Source organism: Oncorhynchus masou, chromosome 33 (genome assembly GCF_036934945.1).
Source record: "Oncorhynchus masou masou isolate Uvic2021 chromosome 33, UVic_Omas_1.1, whole genome shotgun sequence".
In the NCBI taxonomy this organism is placed as follows: domain Eukaryota; kingdom Metazoa; phylum Chordata; class Actinopteri; order Salmoniformes; family Salmonidae; genus Oncorhynchus; species Oncorhynchus masou.
The window spans coordinates 44761245-44784416 of record NC_088244.1 but is presented as its reverse complement, the minus strand read 5'-3'; the positions used below and the strand labels follow the sequence as shown (position 1 = coordinate 44784416).

The 23172-nt window shown below is 42.4% G+C and overlaps 1 protein-coding gene across 1 annotated transcript in view; it reads left to right on the top strand.

Moving 5' to 3' along the window:
- The window catches only part of LOC135527407 (agrin-like), a 567339-nt gene that overhangs the window by 513626 nt on the left and 30541 nt on the right, over positions 1–23172 (top strand). Inside the window, 6 exon segments of the mRNA XM_064955939.1 lie at positions 1155–1245; positions 3256–3420; positions 5251–5362; positions 12187–12303; positions 15748–15931; positions 16257–16344. Of these exon segments, the coding sequence (XP_064812011.1) occupies positions 1155–1245; positions 3256–3420; positions 5251–5362; positions 12187–12303; positions 15748–15931; positions 16257–16344 (757 nt within the window).

Genomic DNA, 23172 nt, shown 5'->3' with positions numbered 1-23172 from the left:
CAAACACCTGAGGAGAACCGCCTCTCGCCTCACCGTAAGTCCCAGTTAGCAGGTGATTTAAAATCAATTGGGGTGAACTGAAAACCATTGTGAGGGAAAGAGCATCTCACACTCTGAGGGCTGCAATTAAATCAATGAGATGACTAATGACATCAGTCCTCCCATGTTGATTAATGAAGAAGTCACTCAGCCTGAGTGTCTGGCCTACACAAGATCTGGATCACGTAACAGAACCATCATTCAGATGAATATGCTTTAAGGGCTGTACTGGGAACAGTTAAAGACAGCTGGTGTCGCCAACCGCCTACTTGAAGGAAGCCCTTGGTAGACATAGTTATACTCACTAATACTAAGTACAAGAGTGTTTTTCCCTAGTACTTGGCTGCTGTCCCCAGTTCAACTACATAGAGTTGCTTTGCTGGAACTCGTGTGAGAATTTAGATTCCAACTGTCCATCTCCCTTTACCATGTCACTCACTTATCTGAGTCCCTGTACCTTATGGCAGAAACATAGGCAGTCTTTTAAACCATAAGTGCAATTCTCCTCTCAAATGTGCTTGTGACCAAGGTGTGTGTGTGTGTGTGTGTGTGTGTGTGTGTGTGTGTGTGTGTGTGTGTGTGTGTGTGTGTGTGTGTGTGTGTGTGTGTGTGTGTGTGTGTGTGTCTGTGTGTGTGTGTGTGTGTGTGCATTCAGCTAAAGAAACCGAACTCTTCTCCTGATCCACAGTCTGAGTTCCGAGGTTGCTCTTTGCTTTCCTTATTATGACAGCTGCTTTGACGGCAGACTTCCTTGTTGTGTCTGCAGCAGTGCTCCTATTGTCCTCTCTGTCATTAGCCGTTTCCTACACAATGGCTAATTAGCTTTCTCATCTCCGTCTGCCTCCCCTCCCTGACTCAGTTAGCTAATCCCGACTAATTAGCAAAGAAAAGAGCCTCGCAGCCCCCAACTGTCTGTTTGTGTGTGTGTCGGTGTGGATGAAGACTAGGCCACCATTGTTATCCAAAATGGACCGCCTGGGTGGGTAGCACTTATGTCAGCCAACATGCCCCTGACAGACTGTATAAGCCTTCTTACTGTCATAAGCATGCATAGTGCTATCGTACGGATGACATAATGTCTGTTGTAATGCATTCCATTTGTGTTTCTCCTTCAGTGTCGGACAAGAAAGGGGCCTACATGCCGTTCTTTAGTGGTGACTCTTACCTGGAGCTGAAGGGATTGCACACCTACGGTCACAATCTCCAGTAAGTCAAATGCAAATTTCACTACACACAGACATACATATACTCACACACCTATACTCAAACACACACTCCACGCATTGCATGCACAACACCATATGTGTCCACAAAGACACCGTCACTGATATTTGAGTGTATTCTGGTCCTGTGTCGTAAAGGCATATTGATCTCCAGGAGTAGGTACACAGGAGCTGTAACTTGATGTAATGGCAGATAGATACCTAAAGCTGTGCCTCCAGCAGGACAGTCTTGTGATGAATTGAATATAATTAAATGGAACAGAACAGATCATTGTCCTGCTGCTTAGAAATATAATTAATGTATTGTTTATGTTGTCCTCTATTGATGGGAATTATTTTCAGTCTTGTGTAGGTTACACAAAATAACACACAACTATAGCTATCGTCACATACAACATTGTTACATTATGTAAAGACCAGATAGACATAACAGTAGACAGACAGGCATGGTAGACAAGTGTTTAAGGGATAGGCATCCCGTCAACGGGACAGTTGTAAATCATGCAGCGCCTTGTGTCACGATTGCAGATTTTTAGAGAAACAACAAATGTCGGTACATATAAGTGTGTTATATTGGCAGAAAGCTTAAATTATTATTAATATAACTACACTGTTCATTTTACAGTAGCTAATACTGTAAAAAAAAATGTAATTCTATTGTTTGTGGAGAGCTCCTAACAACAAAATACTTTTGTCACCGCGATAGGTTTGATAAATTCACCTCTGTAGGTGAAATGTATACTTACATAATGAAATCTTGCTCTGATTTATTATCCAAAGGGTCCCAGAGATGACATGAAGTGTCGTTTTGTTAGATAAAATCCTTTTTCATATCCTAAAAGGTCCATATAGCATGCATGATCGATTTTGTATTTCCACCAGTTCGATTTGCAAAAAAAGGAATCTGTGAAAATTTCACCTTTAATGTTATTTCAACCAGTCAAATCACACAAATCACACATCGTATGTATTCCTCAGAGATCCTAGAACGTAACGAGACTTCACTATATAATTAGGGGTGTAGTATATCCTATACGAAAACCATATTTGGTCAGAAAGCGACGCATTCATGGCACTTCGATGACACGGGTGGTCTTCACTTGAACGACTCTAACTTTGTCAAATAAGCACCAATCGGGGTCAAACAAAGCTAGCTAGATGGCCAATGAGGTGGGCTTTACGGGAGTATCCGGAAACCCTGTATCTGTTGTAAAATGTTGCTACTGACCTTGTACGACAGCATGCCCTTTCATTTTGGCCAAAAATGATAAGAATATTCAGAGTTATGAAAACTGGTTGTTTTGCAAATGTTGAACATAACATGTCTACTAATACTGGATAAGCTAAATTAAACTCAAAGTATACAGATGTGACTATATTCTTGCAGAAAAATGCAATATGAATGCAAATGTCTCCTTCACGATTTGCCCAAATGTACCTGGGTGACTTAACACTAAATGTCATGTCATTCACTCCTAATTCAAGTAATCCATCTGAGACTTTGCACATACACTGCTGCCATCTTGTGGACACCATTGGAATTACAAGCAGAGTGATGGCTGGAACTGGGACGTTTCTGTTGCATTTCAAAGATGGTGGTAGAAAAAAAGTGTTTATTTTCTTTGTATTTTCTTCTACCAGATATATTGTGTTTTATTCTTCCACATTCAATTCACATTTCCACACACTTCAAAGTGTTTCCTTTCAAATGGTACCAATAATATGCATATCCTTGCTTCAGGGCCTGAGCTACAGGCAGTTAGATTTGGGTATGTCATTTAGGCAAAAATTGAAAAAAAGGGGGCTCTCCCTAAGTTGTAATACCAGGTCTGGCCTCCATTCCACGATGGTGTTTGTTTACCATTGTTGTTGGTCTTCTGTCTGTTGTTTGGTTACTGTTGTTTTTTACGTTTAGTCTGGCGCCTGTTTACTATTGTTGTATGTGTTTTTGTCTGTGCCTGGTTGTTTACTCATGTTTGTGTTTTGTCTGCAGCCAAAAGGTTAGCATGATGGTGGTGCTCATGGCCAACGAATCCAACGGCATGATATTCTACAATGGCCAGAAGACCGACGGCAAAGGGGACTTCATCTCCCTCTCCCTCAACGACGGCATCCTGGAGTTCCGCTACGACCTGGGCAAGGGCCCCGCCGTCATCAGGTGGGCACCACACTAGAACCCCATACTCTAGTCTGAAACCCCATAGTGACTATAGTCTGAAACCCCATAGTGACTCTAGTCTGAAACCCCATAGTGACTCTAGTCTGAATCCCCATACTGACTCTAGTCTGAAACCCCATACTGACTCTAGTCTGAAACCCCATAGTGACTCTAGTCTGAAACCCCATAGTGACTCTAGTCTGAAACCCCATAGTGACTCTAGTCTGAAACGCCATAGTGACTCTAGTCTGAAACCCCATACTGACTCTAGTCTGAAACCCCATAGTGACTCTAGTCTGAAACCCCATAGTGACTCTAGTCTGAATCCCCATACTGACTCTAGACTGAAACCCCATACTGACTCTAGTCTGAAACCCCATAGTGACTCTAGTCTGAAACCCCATAGTGACTCTAGTCTGAAACCCCATAGTGACTCTAGTCTGAAACCCCATAGTGACTCTAGACTGAAACCCCATAGTGACTCTAGTCTGAAACCCCATAGTGACTCTAGTCTGAAACCCCATAGTGACTCTAGTCTGAATCCCCATACTGACTCTAGTCTGAAACCCCATAGTGACTCTAGTCTGAAACCCCATAGTGACTCTAGTCTGAAACCCCATAGTGACTCTAGACTGAAACCCCATAGTGACTCTAGTCTGAAACCCCATAGTGACTCTAGTCTGAAACCCCATAGTGACTCTAGTCTGAAACCCCATAGTGACTCTAGTCTGAAACCCCATAGTGACTCTAGTCTGAATCCCCATACTGACTCTAGTCTGAATCCCCATACTGACTCTAGTCTGAAACCCCATAGTGACTCTAGTCTGAAACCCCATAGCGACTCTAGACTGAAACCCCATACTGACTCTAGTCTGAAACCCCATAGTGACTCTAGTCTGAAACCCCATAGTGACTCTAGTCTGAAACCCCATACTGACTCTAGTCTGAATCCCCATAGTGACTCTAGTCTGAAACCCCATACTGACTCTAGTCTGAATCCCCATAGTGACTCTAGTCTGAAACCCCATAGTGACTCTAGTCTGAAACCCCATAGTGACTCTAGTCTGAAACCCCATAGTGACTCTAGTCTGAATCCCCATACTGACTCTAGTCTGAATCCCCATAGTGACTCTAGTCTGAAACCCCATAGTGACTCTAGTCTGAATCCCCATAGTGACTCTAGTCTGAAACCCCATACTGACTCTAGTCTGAAACCCCATACTGACTCTAGTCTGAAACACCATAGTGACTCTAGTCTGAAACCCCATACTGACTCTAGTCTGAAACCCCATAGTGACTCTAGTCTGAAACACCATAGTGACTCTAGTCTGAAACACCATAGTGACTCTAGTCTGAAACCCCATAGTGACTCTAGTCTGAAACACCATAGTGACTCTAGTCTGAAACCCCATACTGACTCTAGTCTGAAACCCCATAGTGACTCTAGTCTGAAACCCCATAGTGACTCTAGTCTGAAACCCCACAGTGACTCTAGTCTGAAACCCCATAGTGACTCTAGTGTGAAACCCTAGACTAATCTTCTAGCCCATAGCAACTAGTCCAGAACACCATAACGACTCTTAACTAGAACTCCATAGCAACTCTAGTCTAGAACCCCGTAGCAACTCTAGTCTAGACACCTATTCATTTTAATTGTACCTTTATTTAACTAGGCAAGTCAGTTAAGAACTAATTCTTATTTTCAATGACGGCCCAGGAGTCCTTGCTAGCTGGGTGATTGTTGTCTCTTGATTTTGGATTGTACTTGTGTGTGTTGCTTTGAGACGTCTGTGACCTCTTGGCTCGTTTGTGTCTGCTCCTCTCATGCAGGAGTAAAGATAAGATCAAGATGGGTGTGTGGAACACAGTGAATCTGGAGAGGGCCAGTCGCAAGGGAGAGATCAACATAAACGGAAAGGACCCAGTCAGGGGAGAGTCGCCGGTGAGACAGACAGAGAGAGAGAGCTAGCATTCTAGGCTTATCATGATTTATGATTAGCCTAGCTATTAGCATGCAAGGCAAACTGGATGTGAATATACTCTGCATAGCTGTTAGCATAAAAGGCAATATCCAGCCTTGCTTATACTTAGCCTGTGCTACTGTGTGTGTTTGTGTACATGTGTGTCACTGTAGCACCACATCCTTGGCCATGCAAACTAGAGGTTGACCGATTAGGATTTTTCAACGCCGATACCGATTATTGGAGAAAAGCCGATACCGATTAATCTGCCGATTTGTATTTATTCGTAATAATGACAATTACAACAATACTGAATGAACACTTATTTTAACTTAATATAATACATCAAAATCAATTTAGCCTCAAGTAAATAATGAAACATGTTCAATTTGATTTAAATAATGCAAAAACAAAGTGTTGGAGAAGAAAGTAAAAGTGCAATATGTGCTATGTAAGAAAGTTACCGTTTCAGTTCCTTGCTCAGAACATGAGAACATATGAAAGCTGGTGGTTCCTTTTAACATGACTCTTCAATATTCCCAGGTAAGAGGTTTTAGGTTGTAGTTATTATAGGAATTATCGGACTATTTCCCTCTATACCATTTGTATTTCACTAACCTTTGACTATTGGATGTTCTTATAAGCACTTTAGTATTGCCAGTGTAACAGTATAGCTTCCATCTCTCTCCTCGCTCCTAACGGGCTCGAGCAAGGAACACAAAGACAACAGCCACCATCGAAGCAGCGTTACCCATGCAGAGCAAAGGGAACAACTACTATTTTTTGTTCACCTTTATTTAACCAGGTAGGCAAGTTGAGAACAAGTTCTCATTTACAATTGCGACCTGGCCAAGATAAAGCAAAGCAGTTCGACACATACAACGACACAGAGTTACAGATGGAGTAAAACAAACATACAGTCAATAATACAGTATAAACAAGTGTATATACGATGTGAGCAAATGAGGTGAGATAAGGGAGTTAAAGCAAAAAAAAGGCCATGGTGGCAAAGTAAATACAATATAGCAAGTAAAACACTGGAATGGTAGATTTGCAATGGAAGAATGTGCAAAAATAATGGGGTGCAAAGGAGCAAAATAAATAAATAAATAAAATACAGTAGGGAAGGAGATAGTTATTTGGGCTAAATTATAGGTGGGCTATGTACAGGTGCAGTAATCTGTGAGCTGCTCTGACAGTTGGTGCTTAAAGCTAGTGAGGGAGATAAGTGTTTCCAGTTACTAGAAGGCTCAGAGTGAGTGACTTTTGAAACGCTATTAGTGCGCGTTAACTAGCTAGCCATTTCACTTCGGTTACACCAGCCTCATCTCGGGAGTTGATACGCTTGAAGTCATAAACAGCGCAATGCTTGACGGACAACGAAGAGCTGCTTCCAAAACGCACGAAAGTCCTGTTTGAATGAATGTTTACACGCCTGCTTCTGCCTATCACCGCTCAGTCAGATACTGAGATGCTTGTATGCTCAGTCAAATTATATGCAACGCAGGACATGCTAGATAATATCTAGTAATATCATCAACCATGTGTAGTTAACTAGTGATTATGATTGATTGTTTTTTTCTAAGATAAGTTTAATGCTAGCTAGCAACTTACCTTGGCTTACTGCATTTGCGTAACAGGCAGTCTCCTTGTGGAGTGCAACGAGAGAGAGGCAGGTCGTTATTGCGTTGGACTAGTTTACTGTAAGGTTGCAAGATTGGATCCCCCGAGCTGACAAGGTGAACATCTGTCGTTCTGCCCCTGAACAAGGGAGTTAACCCACTGTTCCCTGGCCGTCATTGAAAATAAGAATGTGTTCTTAACTGACTTGCCTAGTTAAATAAAGATATATAAAAAATTACAAAATATTTTTACAAATCTGCAAATTTGGCGCCCAAAAATACAGATTTCCGATTGTTATGAAAACTTGAAATCGGCCCTAATTAATCGGCCAATCCGATGAATCGGTCGACCTCTAATGCATACATGCCCTTATCAATGGAGCTGTTCAACTCAGTGCACTCTTTACTCCCAGAGTGCAATGATGATAACACACCAGAGCTGGCTCTACAAAACGCTTACCTAGTTGCGGTCGTCCATAAGAGCATACACGCTACCAGGGTTGTGTTTGAAAACACATTCCACTGTTTTCTGATAGCTCGTCACGGTAAGAAATAGTACGCTGGAGACATAAAGGGCACGTTTGACAGGCGGTCTCTGAGTTGGAAACTACTTATTTCCCTCCTTCTTCGAATCCTTGTTATCTGCCATCTTTGCATCTACTGAAATGCCTACACAGAAGTATGATCTCGTTCTTATTCGTTGAAGTCACGAAAAACAACCTCTATGGCCTGAGTGGTATGCACCCATTAGTATGACTTTACTTATTCTTTTTAGCTCCTAGTGAAGCAAAGATCCCCGATAGTGCAGCCCATTAATATGTACATGCAAGTTTTATTGTCACATGCACAAGTGCAGTTATTATCATTATTGCATTAGTTTGACCCATGCTCTTAAACTCTAGGGAGGTAGATGTATAGATGAAAAATAAATCATGATAATTAAGCAATAAACCAGGTACATAAGTGAGAGCAATCTAATAGCCAAGTACAGTATGTCTGCAAGTCATCCAATCATATTAAAAAAGAGTGTAATTTGTGATTAGGAACATGTACACTCCAAAGCCACCACCTCCAGAATGCGTGCTGTCACTTTTTCTCTCTTTTATTTTTGTCTTCCTGTCCTCCGTAAGTAATTGTGTTTCCCTACTGCAAAGGAGGCAGAAAATCGTATTAAAAGACGAGAACAGGGAGCGGGTGAGAAGGAGAGGGATGAGTGGAGGCTAGTGATGGAGGAGCTCAATGCATAGAGGCCCCATGCAGGATATAGTTGGCAGAAGTTGGAGCCAGGAAGTCCCACTGCACTCAGAGAGCCTAACATCTTTGATATAGATACCTTATATAAAGTTATTATATTATACCTGGGACAGGAATTTCTGTGATTCAGGACATCTAAAATCAGAATATTTCAGTAAAATCCAGAAGGAGATTTTAAAAAGACCAAATGTCCCGTCAAATCCATGCATGCTTTCGCACACAATCAGAAATAACACTGTCTGCATTGGCTGGCTATATGGTTGATCCAAATGATGAGCCACACCTGCAACTTCCTTAAGCACAATTTTTGTTTCTCAATTATTTTCAGTGGCAGCCTTTCTGTCTTGTCCATGACCTTCAGGCTTCACAGTTTGTTTTGTTATGCGGTTTTATGTTGGTCCGGGGTGTGTATTTGAGTGTGTGTGTTTGCCTGTTTCTCCACACACCAATGTCCATTGATAACCTTTTATGATAACCTTTTTCCCCTCCCATGTTCTTTTCTCTTACTGTGTGCTGTCTGGAAACTAAGAAATCACGCAAGGTAATAAGACAAGTCCCATCCACCTCCTTTGACATATTTCATATCTCCACTTTCAGTTCGCCACTTCTCATCCCCATGCTCCACCATACGACAGTTACTAGACTATAGAACTGACAGCGGAGAAGGGTCTGTATTTAGTACTACCATCTCACACACTGTACCAAAGTAGAGACATTTGTTAAAGAAGTAGGTTTGGCTTTCAAATCAGTCCATCTGCTGTGGAGGCGGAAGGAGGGGGTGAGGGAGGCAGTTATCTTTCTGACCGCCATTGTGCCTCGCAACAATGAAACTTCTTGAAGGCCCTTTCTCACTAAGTCCGTTATTTTATCTGAATAATTTCAACAACAAAAAATTCTATAAGAGCATGTCTTGTTTATGACACCGTTCACACCAATTGTGAAATACTGTGCTGCCGCAATCCGTCACTTATTTATTCGGAACAGGTTCTATTTTTGTGTCTTTTCACGTGTTAAAATAAGCTGTTGACCAATAGTGATTGTTATCTGGGACAGTGCAGGTGGCTCACTGACAGGTCTGTGGGTTCATTGTGTGAATGAAATTCATTCATTTCTCTCGGCCTGTTTTTTTACATTTGCAATGCTTCAGCGGAGCACGGTGTCATTTTAGCCAAATTGCTACACATCGCTCTCGCCATTCAAACTTCCCCACCAGTTCATTGCCAACGATTTAGCCGATTTTCTAGACATTCAGCAAGCAAGGGGATCGATCAATGCTTCTCTCCTTGAATAGGCCTAGGCCTATAAGTACATGTTTTGTTGTTGCTTGAAATACATTTCAAACTGTATCGTTGGTCAGTATCTAAATATAGAGGCTACTTGTTCAAGAGCTAGAGAGAAGGGGAAGAGAGTTGCCAGTGGCATTGCCAGTGGAGATGTGTGAATTGCATGAGGAGTGAAGAAGGAGATGTGCAAGTTAAGTTAGTTAATATATAAATGCATAATTCGTATAGCCTATACATTAGGCAATGTATTATATGCCTGCTAAAGTGAATCTAGGTGACCATCTGCCAGACTTGATCTTTTTCAATAAGTGGTTGCACAGATTTAGATAAAGCACTCAAAGGTAAAATGTAGTGTTAACATAACCACCCGTTGCTTCACAAAAATGTATCAACGGGTGATCGTTAGGCTATGGATAAGTTGTGTGCATGTTTTCGATTTTCTAATGGTTGTCAATTACATCTTCATATACCCTAAATCACAGTTGTCTCTCTGTCTCCCCCTTAAAACGTTCCTCCTCAATTTGCGTGATAGGCTACATTTATTTAGCATTATCTTCTAGACTCGTTTTTGATATCCTACAGAAGTGATTTGAAGCAAGGTTATTGCAGTGAAACGTTTTTGGGAAAGGAGAAATGTGATTTGCTTATGTCTGAGTGAGATGTGCTTCGGGCGGCCTTGATTGATGGGTCCTTTTAGGTGGCTGTGCGTGTATGAGTTTGCTAATTTTCTATGTCCATTCAGAAAGTTTCCTAAAATAGGCTTGTCTAGGCTTAATCTCTTTAATCCAACAGAAAGAACTTAAGTCAGCAAGTGTCATGATGTACAGCATATGTGCGAGGAACGACGACAGGTTCCAGTTTTGCATCTTCTCCACTTATTGAATGATTGAATGAAACGTAGCCATTCTCCATTCATGATTAATCCTATAGGATGAATAGCCTATCCTAATATTTTCAGTAGCATATTATTTTTCCAATAGCCTACTATATGATTTGCTTCTCATTAACTGTCTCTCAAGCCATTTTGAACAAGGAGTTGCCTTTAAGAATGACCTCAGCAGCGTTAGTGATGTTATGCAAATTCTTCGGACTTGGTGGGAATGGTTTAGTGCATCAAAATCGGAATCTGTGTTTTTGGGGAATTGGGATGAAAAGATCGCAACGCAGTTGATGAGAAAAGGCTGCGTGGGCAGAGATATCGTGTGGCAGTCGAGAGTGAGAAGACGATCAAGGAGAGAAGAATGAGAGTGAGGTGCCAAGCAGGGCTGTTCTTTTGTCCTCAACATTCTCTTCTCGTAAGAGAAATAAAACGTTCTACATCATCAACTCACTTACTCAATCACTCCAACATAACAGCACGGGCATTACCAACAACACCCATGCCATTAGATATGCTGGTCTGTTACCAGAGTTCGAGTATATCATTTCAATTCTCTCCTATTCAGGAATCTAATATGACCTTTCAAATTGATAGAAGCCATGTTTATTATATGATGGCCAAAGTACAACGTCATAATAATGGACTGGATGTATATATCCAAACCGTTTTACAATGTAACTGAGAGAATTGCATGTCAACTTGTATCGAATACAGGTTGAGTTGATCCCAACCCGTTACTCTTCACTTGAGCATTGCCTTCAGCTAAAGTGGGCACTTAGTCCTTCCCACAAGAGGCAGCCATAGCTGGACTGTAGGTGACCCACCTGACTGGGCTCTTGGAGCCCACTCCAGGTGCACCACACAGCTGTGGGGTTAGTGAAGCCCCACTGGCCTCCACCCTCCAGCTCCCATCTCAAATAGAAGCATGCCAGCTCTCAAACACAACCCATGTTAACTTGGCAACTTCCATCATTTTTACACCAATAACCTCATCCTTTCCCTCTGGTAATTACTGGCCTACATAAAAAGAAATATCCACAATTCCTCCCGAAGAGGGGGCCTGTACTTTCTCTTTCGTAATTGAAGCCAATTCCCCTGCGGGTTGCTGGATGAACCTGATTTCATGGTCCTCCACCACACAAATTAACGGCCAATTATAGGCTGCTGTTCGCTCGGCGCCAGAAAGGTCTTCAGTACAATCACTCATTCATTAGAGAGACATTCATAAAAATAACGGCATCCATATCGTCACTCCAGCCGCACCAGCTGACTTTCTATTGTAGCCCTTTTCTTGTGTTTTGTACCAGATAACAAATAATTGACTGCTTGGAGAGTTGCACAGAAATCAAATACCCGTATTTGATCAAGTGTATTTATGTGGAAAAGGAGGTAGCACAGTTAGTGAATTGTCCTGCATGCACTATATAGATATATCTTTCAAAAGATAAATATTTTTTGCTGGGACAGCTATTAGTCTCATTGTGCTACTGTATGGCTCAAAAACTAAAAAAACTAGTCTCATTTGAGTCAAAACAGAACCGATTGATCAGGTGTGGTTATAGTCCCTGTGGTAGGGTTCTCGATCATGTGGTAAGGTTCTAGACCACGTGGTAGGGTTCTAGTCCTTCTTATAGGGTTCTAGTCCCTGTTCTGGTAGGGTCCTAGTCTCTAGTAGGGTTCTAGTCCTTGTGGTAAGGTTTTAGTACCTGTGGTAGGGTTCCATACCCTGTTATTATAGGGTTCTAACACTTGTGTCCTATCTCCAGAACCAACACACCGCTCTCAACCTGAAGGAGTCTCTGTTCGTGGGTGGTGCTCCTGATTTCAGCCGGCAAGCGAGAGCCGCCTCGCTCAAAGATGGCTTCAAGGGGGCCATTCAGAAGGTGAGTATCCTGTCCCCACACACACTATTCACACAAAAGCAGATATTTTTTTGCCAGACACCCTGTTCAAAAGGTTGTGCAAAAGTTCCTATACATTTTACAAATTATCAACAACTATAAATGATTTCATTCAAAATAGGTAGGTTTTTGACGTCTTTTAACTGTGACAAAATGTTGAATCCACCTTAGACATGGATACATATATTTTAACACGATTTAGTGATGGACAATAACTATCTGCCTAAACATGATGACCTTTACAGTGACCCCAGCGATTGTAAGATCCGCTGTGTTGAACTGTACTGACACAGTTCCGCAGAACGAAATACAACACAGTAAAATCTGAATCTACACTAACATTCAAAAGTTTGGGGTCACTTAGAAATGTCCTTGTTTTTGAAAGAAAATCAACTTTTTTTGTATATTAAAATAACGTCAAATTGATCAGAAATACAGTGTAGACATTGTTGTAAATTACTATTGTAGCTGGAAATGGCAGATTTTTAATGGAATATCTATATAGGCATACAGAGGTCCATTATCAGCAACTATCACTCCTGTGTTCCAATGGCACGTTGTGTTAGCTAATCCAAGTTTGTCATTTTAAAAGGCTAACTGATCATTAGAAATCCCCTTTGCAATTATGTTAGCACAGCTGAAAACTGTTGTCCTGATTAAAGAAGCAATAAAACTGGCCTTCTTTAGACTAGTTGAGTATCTGGAGCATCAGCATTTGTGGGTTCGATTACAGCCTCAAAATGGCCAGAAACAAAGAATTTTCTTCTGAAACTTGTCAGTCTATTCTTGTTGTGAGAAATTAAGGCTATTCCATGCAAAAAATTGTCAAGAAGCTGAAAATCTCGTACAACGCTGTGTACTACTCCCTTCACAGAACAGTGCAAACTGGCACTAACCAGAATAGAAATAGGAGTGGGAGGCCCCGGTGCACAACAAGTACATTAGTGTCTAGTTTGAGAAACAGATGGCTCACAAGTCCTCAACTGGCAGCTTCATTAAACAGTACCTGCAAAACACCAGTCTCAATGTCAACAGTGAAGAGGCAATTCCGGGATGCTGGCCTTCTCGGCAGAGTTCCTCTGTCCAGTGTGTGCCCTTCTTAATCTTTTCTTTTTATTGGCCAATCTGGCTTTTTCTTTGCAACTCTGCCTAGAAGGCCAGTATCCCGGAGTCGCATCTTCACTGTTGACGTTGAGACTGGTGTTCTTGAAATGTGCAGATTGACTGACCTGCATGTCTTAAAGTAATGATGGACTGTCAATTCTCTTTGCTTATTTGAGCTGTTCTTGCCATAATATGGACTTGGTCTTTTACCAAATAGGGCTATCTTCTGTATACCCCCCTACCTTGTCACAACACAACTGATTGGCTCAAATGCATTAAGAAGGAAAAAATTCAGACAAATTAACTTTTAACAAGGCACACCTGTTCATTGAAATACATTCCGGGTGACTACGTCATGAAGCTGGTTGAGAGAATACCAAAAGTGTGCAATGCTGTCATCAAGGCAAAGGGTGGCGACTTTGAAGAATCTCCAATTTAAAATATATTTTCATTTGTTTAACACTGTTTTGGTTACTACATGATTCCATATGGGTTATTTCATAGTTTTGATGTCTTCACTATTATTCTAGAATGTAGAAAATAGTCAAAATAAAGATAAACCCATGAATGAGTAGGTGTGTCCAAACCTTTGACTGGTGCTGTATCTACAGTGCATTTTGAAAGTATTCATATTACTTACGCTGCAGCCTTATTCTAAAATTGATGAAATAAAAATGTTCCTCATCAATCTACACACAATAACCCATAATGACAAAGCGAAAACAGTTTTTTAGACATTTTTGCACATTTATAATAGAACTGAAATACATTATTTTCATAAACAGAGAGACTCATAAACAATTTGCTATGAGACTTGAAATGAATCTCAGGTGCATCCTGTTTCATTAATCATCCTTGAGATGTTTCTCCAACTTGATTGGAGTCCACCTGTGGTACAGTCAATTGGTTGGACATGGAAAGGCACACACCTGTCTATTTAAGGTCCCACCATTGACAGTGCATGCCAGAACAAAAACCAAGCCGTGAGGTCGAAGGACAGGATTGTGTTGAGGCACAGATCTGGGGAAGGGCACCAAAAAATGTTTGCAGGTCCCCAAGAACACAATGGCCGCCGTCATTCTTAAATTGAAGAAGATTGCAACCACCAAGACTCTTCATAGAGCTGGTCACCCATTCAAACTGAGCAATCGTTCGAGAAGGACCATGGTCAGGGAGTTGACCAAGTAACCGATGTTCACTGAAACCTTTCAGAAGAACAACCATCTCTGCACCACTCCACCAATCAGGCCTTTATAGTAGAGTTGCCAGATGGAAGCCACTACTCAGTAAAATGCACATGACAGCCCGCTTGGAGTTTACCAAAAGGCACCTAAAGACTCTCGTAGCATGGGAAACAAGATTATCTGGTTTGATGAAACCCAGATTAAAGTCTTTGGCTGGAATGCAAAGCATCACATTTGGAGGAAACCAGACACAGCTTATTACCTGACCAATACCATCCAAACAGTGAAGCATGGTGGTGGCAGAATCATGCAGTTTGGGAGAGGGAGACTAGTCACGATCGAGGGAAAGAGGAACAGAGCAAAGTACAGAGAGATCCTTAATGGAAACCTACTCCAGACCTCTCAGGACTTCAGATTGGGGTGAAGGTTCATCTTCCAACAGGACAACAACGCTAAGCACACAGCCAAGACAACGTAGGAGTGGCTTCGGGACAAGTCTGAATGTCCTTCAGTGGCGCAACCAGAGCCAGGACTTGAGACCTGAAAATAGCTGTGCAGCGACACTCCCCATCCAACCTGACAGAGCTTGACAAGATCTGCAGAGAAGAGTGTGAGAAACCCCCCAAATGCAGTTGTGCCAAGCTTGTAGCGCCATACCCAAGAAGACTTGAGGCTGTAGCCAAAGGTGCTTCAACAAAGTACTGAGTATAAGGTCTGAGTACTTCCGTTTCTTATTTTTAATACATTTGCTAAAAAATAAACTGTTTTTGCTTTGTCATTATGGGGTATTGTGTGTAGATTGATGAGGGGGGAAAACAATGTAATCAATTTTAGAATAAGGCCGTTACATAACAAAATGTGGAAAAAGTCTAGGGGTCTGAATACTTTCCAAATGCACTGTATGTCAGATGTATCTTCGATGTAAGTTATTTGGCAAGATACCAAGAATGTCCTGACTATATCACTTGACCAGGAAATACTCTGAACCTTAGTTTTAGCCTTTAGGGCCGAGAGGATTTCCAGGTCAGGTAGGTCATGTGGTCAGGAAAAACTCAGTATGTCATGTATGTCCTATGTAGGCTACACACTGCACTATGACAGGTTTAAGTCCACTCTCCTCCTCTCTATCCCACCTCAGATCACCCTGATGGGCACTCCCATCCTGCGGCAGGAGAACGCATTGCACTCCAGTGACATGGCAATGTTTAAGGGCCACCCGTGCAGCCGGGATCCCTGCCACAACGGGGGTCTCTGCAACCCCATGCTTGAGAGCTACGAGTGTGTGTGCCCCCACGGCTTCACGGGCACAGCCTGTCAGAACAGTGAGTGAACAAAGATCCTGAGTTCAACGTTTCTGTTGGTGTAGTGTTGATGTCACGCTAGTCTTACAATGTTTCCATTTGAAGGTTAGCGTAACCCCTCTGTTTCATTATTCTCAGCAGTTTGCACACGTTAACACATACGAACTACACACACGTGTACTTTACTAAACGCATTCACTTTGGCCGTGTGCCCTACTGTTCCTTTTACTTTAATTAGAACCATCCCAATTCATCACCATCCACTGCCTTGACTCCAATTAAAGGAGACATGTTTCCTATTGATTCATGTGATCTCATCCAATGTTCCTCCTCCTCTTCCTCGCAGCCATCTTGGAGAAGTCCGCCGGGGAGTCGGAGTCCATTGTTTTTGACGGCCGGACTTTTATCGAGTACCACAACGCCGTCACCAAGAGGTAATCTAATCAAATCAATCAAATTCCATTGGTCACATATACGTGGCTAGCAGATGTTATTGGTCACATACACGTGGCTAGCAGATGTTATTGGTCACATACACGTGGCTAGCAGATGTTATTGGTCACATACACATGGTTAGCAGATGTTATTGGTCACATACACGTGGTTAGCAGATGTTATTGGTCGCATACACATGGTTAGCAGATGATATTGGTCACATACACGTGGCTAGCAGATGATATTGGTCACATACACGTGGCTAGCAGATGATATTGGTCACATACACGTGGCTAGCAGATGTTATTGGTCACATACACGTGGCTAGCAGATGTTATTGGTCACATACACGTGGCTAGCAGATGTTATTGGGCACATACACGTGGTTAGCAGATGATATTGGTCACATACACGTGGCTAGCAGATGTTATTGGTCACATACACGTGGCTAGCAGATGTTATTGGTCACATACACATGGTTAGCAGATGTTATTGGTCACATACACGTGGCTAGCAGATGTTATTGGTCACATACACTTGGTTAGCAGATGTTATTGGTCACATACACGTGGTTAGCAGATGATATTGGTCACATACACGTGGCTAGCAGATGTTATTGGTCACATACACGTGGTTAGCAGATGTTATTGGTCACATACACGTGGCTAGCAGATGTTATTGGTCACATACACGTGGTTAGCAGATGTTATTGGTCACATACACGTGGTTACAGTAGCGTGCCATGGTTCTGGGGCCTGGGCCTTCAGTGAAGTCCTACACAGTCTCACTCGAATTAATCCACCTCTTATTACCATCATTATGATGCCATGGCTCTAGACACTATACATTTAGACAGAAACGCAGTATAACCAGGCATTGCGTCACCTTGAAATTGACATTTTTATTCAGAGAATGAGTACAATACCTTTTCATTGTGCAGCTTCGTTGGTCTGCGCGCTTGTTCGTTGAGCTGTAGATCCCCTCGGGTGTCCCCAAAAGTTTTCAAAAGCAGCATTGTTTGTAAGTGCCCAGCCGTACTTTGGTGTCTCGTTGCTGCCTTGGTTAGACAACTCAGGTTTGCAAAGCCAGTGTGGCTCCAAACACCAAATCGATCACTTGCAAATAATAGGCATTCCCAGCAGTACAGTTTGTAGTGCTTCTCGGAGCCTGTCTTTGTAGCATCGGCTTTGTAGCATCGGCGTCTACCTCTCCTGACAATGTCTAACTTTTCTTGAAAAGTTTGTCTTGAGAATGGCGTTATAATTATATCCTCAACCAAATCGATATCTTCTCCTTCCGCCAATGTGGGTTGAAAAAACAGTTTAGTAGTACGCGAATGAATTCGTTGATCAATTTCAGTTTCCTAGTTCTGAGACCTGCCCATATAGGACCTGCCTCTCAATATTGGTAATCCAATCAAAAGACGTGCAGGCACTACGCCTGCTAGCTGGCTCCTGTGTAACACTAGAGCCAGCCAGCAGGCGTACAATGGCCAACTCTAAAGCTGATTGGTTGACACAAAATTTTAATTTCCATCCACTTTAAGCTACAAGTGTCCGCACTGTTGATTCTGAAGGCCTGAGGGCAGATTTTAGACCCCTGGCAACACATGATGGCTGAATATGATTGGATAAAATATCTAACATAAAGACCAGCCCTCCAAATCTCAACCTGGGGCTGGAAGCAGTGCAACCAAGAGGAACGCTATGAAATGAAGAGTGTAACTCTTACTCTGGGAATAAGTTAATACATATTTGTGGGAAAATATATTTAAAAAAAAATTATATTCTGATGATGTTTAGGCCAGCAGAGAAGGCCTTGCTGGCCCTGACGGCCCACCACTGCGTGGTTAGCAGATGTTATTGGTCACATACACGTGGTTAGCAGATGTTATTGGTCACATACACATGGTTAGCAGATGTTATTGCAAGTGTAGCAAAATGCTTGTGCTTCCAGTTCCGACAGTGCAGCAATATCTAACATGTAATCTAACTCCACAACAATACCTACAGTAACACACACAAATCTAAATATAGGAATGGAATAAGAATGTATAAATATATGAATGAGCAATGCCAGAGTGGCATAGGCTAAGATACAGTAGATATTATAGAATACAGAATATACAGAGGGGAGAACAAGTATTTAATACACTGCCGATTTTGCAGGTTTTCCTACTTACAAAGCATGTAGAGTTCTTTAATTTTTATCATAGGTACACTTCAACTGTGAGAGACGGAATCTAAAACAAAAATCCAGAAAATCACATTGTAAGATGTTTAAGTAATTCATTTGCATTTTATTGCATGACATAAGTATTTGATACATCAGAAAAGCAGAACTTAATATTTGGTACAGAAACCTTTGTTTGCAATTACAGAGATCATACGTTTCCTGTAGTTCTTGACCAGGTTTGCACACCCTGCAGCAGGGATTTTGGCCCACTCCTCCATACAGACCTTCTCCAGATCCTTCAGGTTTCGGGGCTGTCGCTGGGCAATACGGACTTTCAGCTCCCTCCAAAGATTTTCTATTGGGTTCATGTCTGGAGACTGGCTAGGCCACTCCAGGACCTTGAGATGCTTCTTACGGAGCCACTCCTTAGTTGCCCTGTCTGTGTGTTTTGGGTCGTTGTCATGCTGAAAGACCCAGCCACGACCCATCTTCAATGCTCTTACTGAGGGAAGGAGGTTGTTGGCCAAGATCTTGCGATACATGGCCCCATCCATCCTCCCTCAATACGGTGCAGTCGTCCTGTCCCCTTTGCAGAAAAGCATCCCCAAAGAATGATGTTTCCACCTCCATGCTTCACGGTTGGGATGGTGTTCTTGGGGTTGTACTCATCCTTCTTCCTCCAAGCACGCCGGGTGGAGTTTAGACCAAAAAGCTCTACTTTTGTCTCATCGTACCACATGACCTTCTCCCATTCCTCCTCCGGATCATCCAGATGGTCATTGGCAAACTTCAGACGGGCCTGGACATGCGCTGGCTTGAGCAGGGGGACCTTGCGTGCGCTGCAGGATTTTAATACATGACGGCGTAGTTTGTTACTAATGGTTTTCTTTGAGACTGTGGCCCCAGCTCTCTTCAGGTCATTGACCAGGTTCTGCCATGTAGTTCTGGGCTGATCCCTCACCTTCCTCATGATCAGTGATGCCCCAAGAGGTGAGATCTTGCATGGAGCCCCAGACCGAGGGTGATTGACCGTCATCTTGTACTTCTTCCATTTTCTAATAATTGCGTCAAAAGTTGTTGCCTTCTCACCACGCTGCTTGCCTATTGTCCTGTAGCCCATCCCAGCCTTGTGCAGGTCTACAATTGTATCCCTGATGTCCTTACACAGCCCTCTGGTCTTGGCCATTGTGGAGAGGTTGGAGTCTGTTTGATTGAGTGTGTGGACAGATGTCTTTTATACAGGTAACGAGTTCAAACAGGTGCAGTTAATACAGGTAATGAGTGGAGAACAGGAGGGCTTCTTAAAGAAAAACTAACAGGTCTGTGAGAGATGGAATTCTTACTGGTTGGTAGGTGATCAAATACTTATGTCATGCAATAAAATGCAAATGAATAACTTAAAAATCATACAATGTGATTTTCTGGATTTTTGTTTTAGATTCCGTCTCTCACAGTTGAAGTGTACCTATGACACAAATTACAGACCTCTACATGCTTTGTAAGTAGGAAAACCTGCAAAATCGGCAGTGTATCAAACACTTGTGCTCCCCACTGTACATATGAGATGAGTAATGCAAGATATGTAAACATTATTAAAGTAGCGTTATTAAGGTGACTCGTGTTCCATTTATTAAAGTGGCCAATGATATCAAGTCTGTAGGAAGGCAGCTGCCTCTGAGTTAGTTATGACTGTTTAACTGTCTGATGGCCTTGATGGAAGTTGTTTTTCAGTCTCTTGGTCCCAGCTTTGATGCACCTGTACTTACCTCGCCTTCTGGATGGTAGCGGGGTGAACAGGCAGTGGCTCGGGTAGTTGTTGTCCTGGAGGGCAGGTAGGGCAGACCACACCACCCTCTGGAGAGCCCTGCGGTTGTTGACGACAGCCCGACAGGATGCTCTCAATTGTGCCTCTGTAAAAGTTTGTGAGGCTTTAAGGTGACAAGCCACATTTCTTCAGCCTCCTGAGGTTGAAGAGGTTCTGTTGTGCCTTCACCACACTGTCTGTGTGGGTGGACCATTTCAGTTTGTCTGTGATGTGTACGCCAAGGAACTTTCCACCTGCTCCACTGCTGTCCTGTCGATATTTATAGGGGGCTCCCTCTGCTGATACCTTTGTTTTGTTGACGTTAAGTGAGAGATTGTTTTCCTGACAGCCCCGCGAGAGCCCTCACCTCCTCCCTGTAGCCTGTCTTGTCATTGTTGGTAATCAAGCCTAACACTGTTGTGTCGTCTGCAAACTTGATGATTGAGTTGGAGGCATGCATTGGTCACGCAGTTATGGGTGAACAGGAAGTACAGGAGGGGGCTGAGCATACACCCTTTTGGGGCCCCAGTGTTGAGGATCAGCAAAGTGGAGATGTTGTTTTCTACCTTCACCACCTGGGTGGCCCTTCAGGAAGTCCAGGACCCGATTGCACAGGGTGGGGTTGAGACTAGAGGTCGACCGATTAATCGGAATGGCCGATTTAATTAGGGCCGATTTAAAGTTTTCATAACAATCGGTAATCGGCATTATGGGCGATTATATTGCAATCCACGAGGAGGCTGCGTGGCAGGCTGACCAGCTGTTACGCGAGTGCAGGCAGCGAGGAGCCATGGTAAATTGCTAGCTAGCATTAAACTTATCTGATAAAAAACAATCTTGACATAATCACTAGTTAACTACACATGGTTGATGATATTACTAGTTTAACTAGCTTGTCCTGCATTGCAGTCAATGCGGTGCCTGAAATTGTCACTTCTCTTGCGTTCAGTGTAAAGCAGACTCGGGGTATATGCAGCAGTTTAGGGCGCCTGGCTCGTTGCGAACTGTGTGAAGACCATTTCGTCCTAACAAAGGCCGTAATTAATTTGCCAGAATTGTACATAATTATGACATAACATTGAAGGTTGTGCAATGTAACAGCAATATTTATACTTGGGGTTGCCACCCGTTAGATAAAATACGCAACGCTTCCGTATTTCACTGAAAGAATAAACACTCTGTTTTCTAAATGATAGTTTCCAGATTTTACCATATTCATGACCTAAGGCTCGTATTTCTGTGTGTTATTATAATTAAGTCTATGATTTGATAGAGCAGTCTGACTGAGCGTCGGTAGGCAGCAGCAGGCTTGTAAGCATTCATTCAAACAGCACTTTCCTGCGTTTGCCAGCAGCTCTTCGCAATGCTTGAAGCACAGCGCTGTTTATGACTTCAAGCCTATCAACTCCCGAGATTAGGTTGGCAATACTATAGTGCCTAAAAGAACATCCAATAGTCAAAGATCTATGAAGTACAAATGGTATAGAGAGAAATAGTCCTATATTTACTACAACCTAAAACGTCTTACCTGGGAATATTGAAGACTTATGTTAAAAGGAACCACCAGCTTTCATATGTTCTCATGTTCTGAGTAAGGAATTTAAACGTTAGCTTTTTTACATGGCACATATTGCACTTGTGTTTTTGCATTATTTAAACCAAATTTAATATTTTTCATTATTTATTTGAGACTAAATTGATTTTATTTATGTATTATATTAAGTTAAAATAAAGTGTTCATTGTTCATTCAGTGTTGTTGCAATTGTCATTATTACAAATATATTTACAAAAATCGGCCGATTTATCGATTTCGGCTTTTTTTGGTCCTCCAATAATCGGTATCGGCGTTGAAAAATCATAGTCGGTCGACCTCTAGTTGAGACCCAGAACCTCAAGCTTAATGATGAGCTTGGAGAGTACTATGGTGTTGAATGCTGAGCTATAGTCAATGAACAGCATTCTAACATAGGTGTTCCTCTTGTCCAGATGGGATAGGGCAGGGTGATTGCTATCGTGTCGTCTGTGGACCTATTGAGGCGGTAAGCAAATTGGAGTGGGTCTAGGGTGTCAGGTAGGGTGGAGGTGATATGATCCTTGACTAGTCTCTCAAAGCACATCATGATGACAGAAGTGAGTGCTACGGGGCGATAGTCATTTAGTTAAGGTTTAATTGGTTTAAGTGAATTGGTCTCCCATGCTAACCGGTAGTAGAGAAATGGTTAATGGCCCCCCCATTCATATTCCATTGCAGTAAGTGGTGGTGACCGGGTTGATTATTCCAGGCCTATTAGGGGCTTCGGAAGTGAGCCTGGCGTTAGCTGATAGCTCGACCACTTCCCCTGCGCTGTTTCACTGGTCTTGACTGAATTTAGCTAATTTAGCTGACTGGCTAACAATTACGGCAATGCCCCGAGCGCCCCCCTTGCTTGCTGTACACCACTGAGGATGGAGCCGACACACACAGACACATACACCCACACACTCTGATTTGACACACACCATGCATTTCACAACAACCATAGCAGCCCTTTGTTCTATACTTGGTGAAAATTTGATAGAATTTAAGCTTCTTTTAGAAATACACAATGAGCAACTGTGTCCCCTCAAAATAGCATTCCTAAAGTGTCGATTTCCATTTATACACACGCTAGCTATACCAGGAGAAGCTGGATGATGTAAGTGTAAATGGTTTCAATACATGGTGTGAACGAGAGAGAAACGTATCCTGCCTTCCAGGCCACCGCTGATACATTGTATCCTCTTCCATCCATCTATGTCTTCCACACGCCCGCAGGTTGGCATTAAATGTTTGTGATGATGAACCTGAAAAGACATGGAACATAAGAC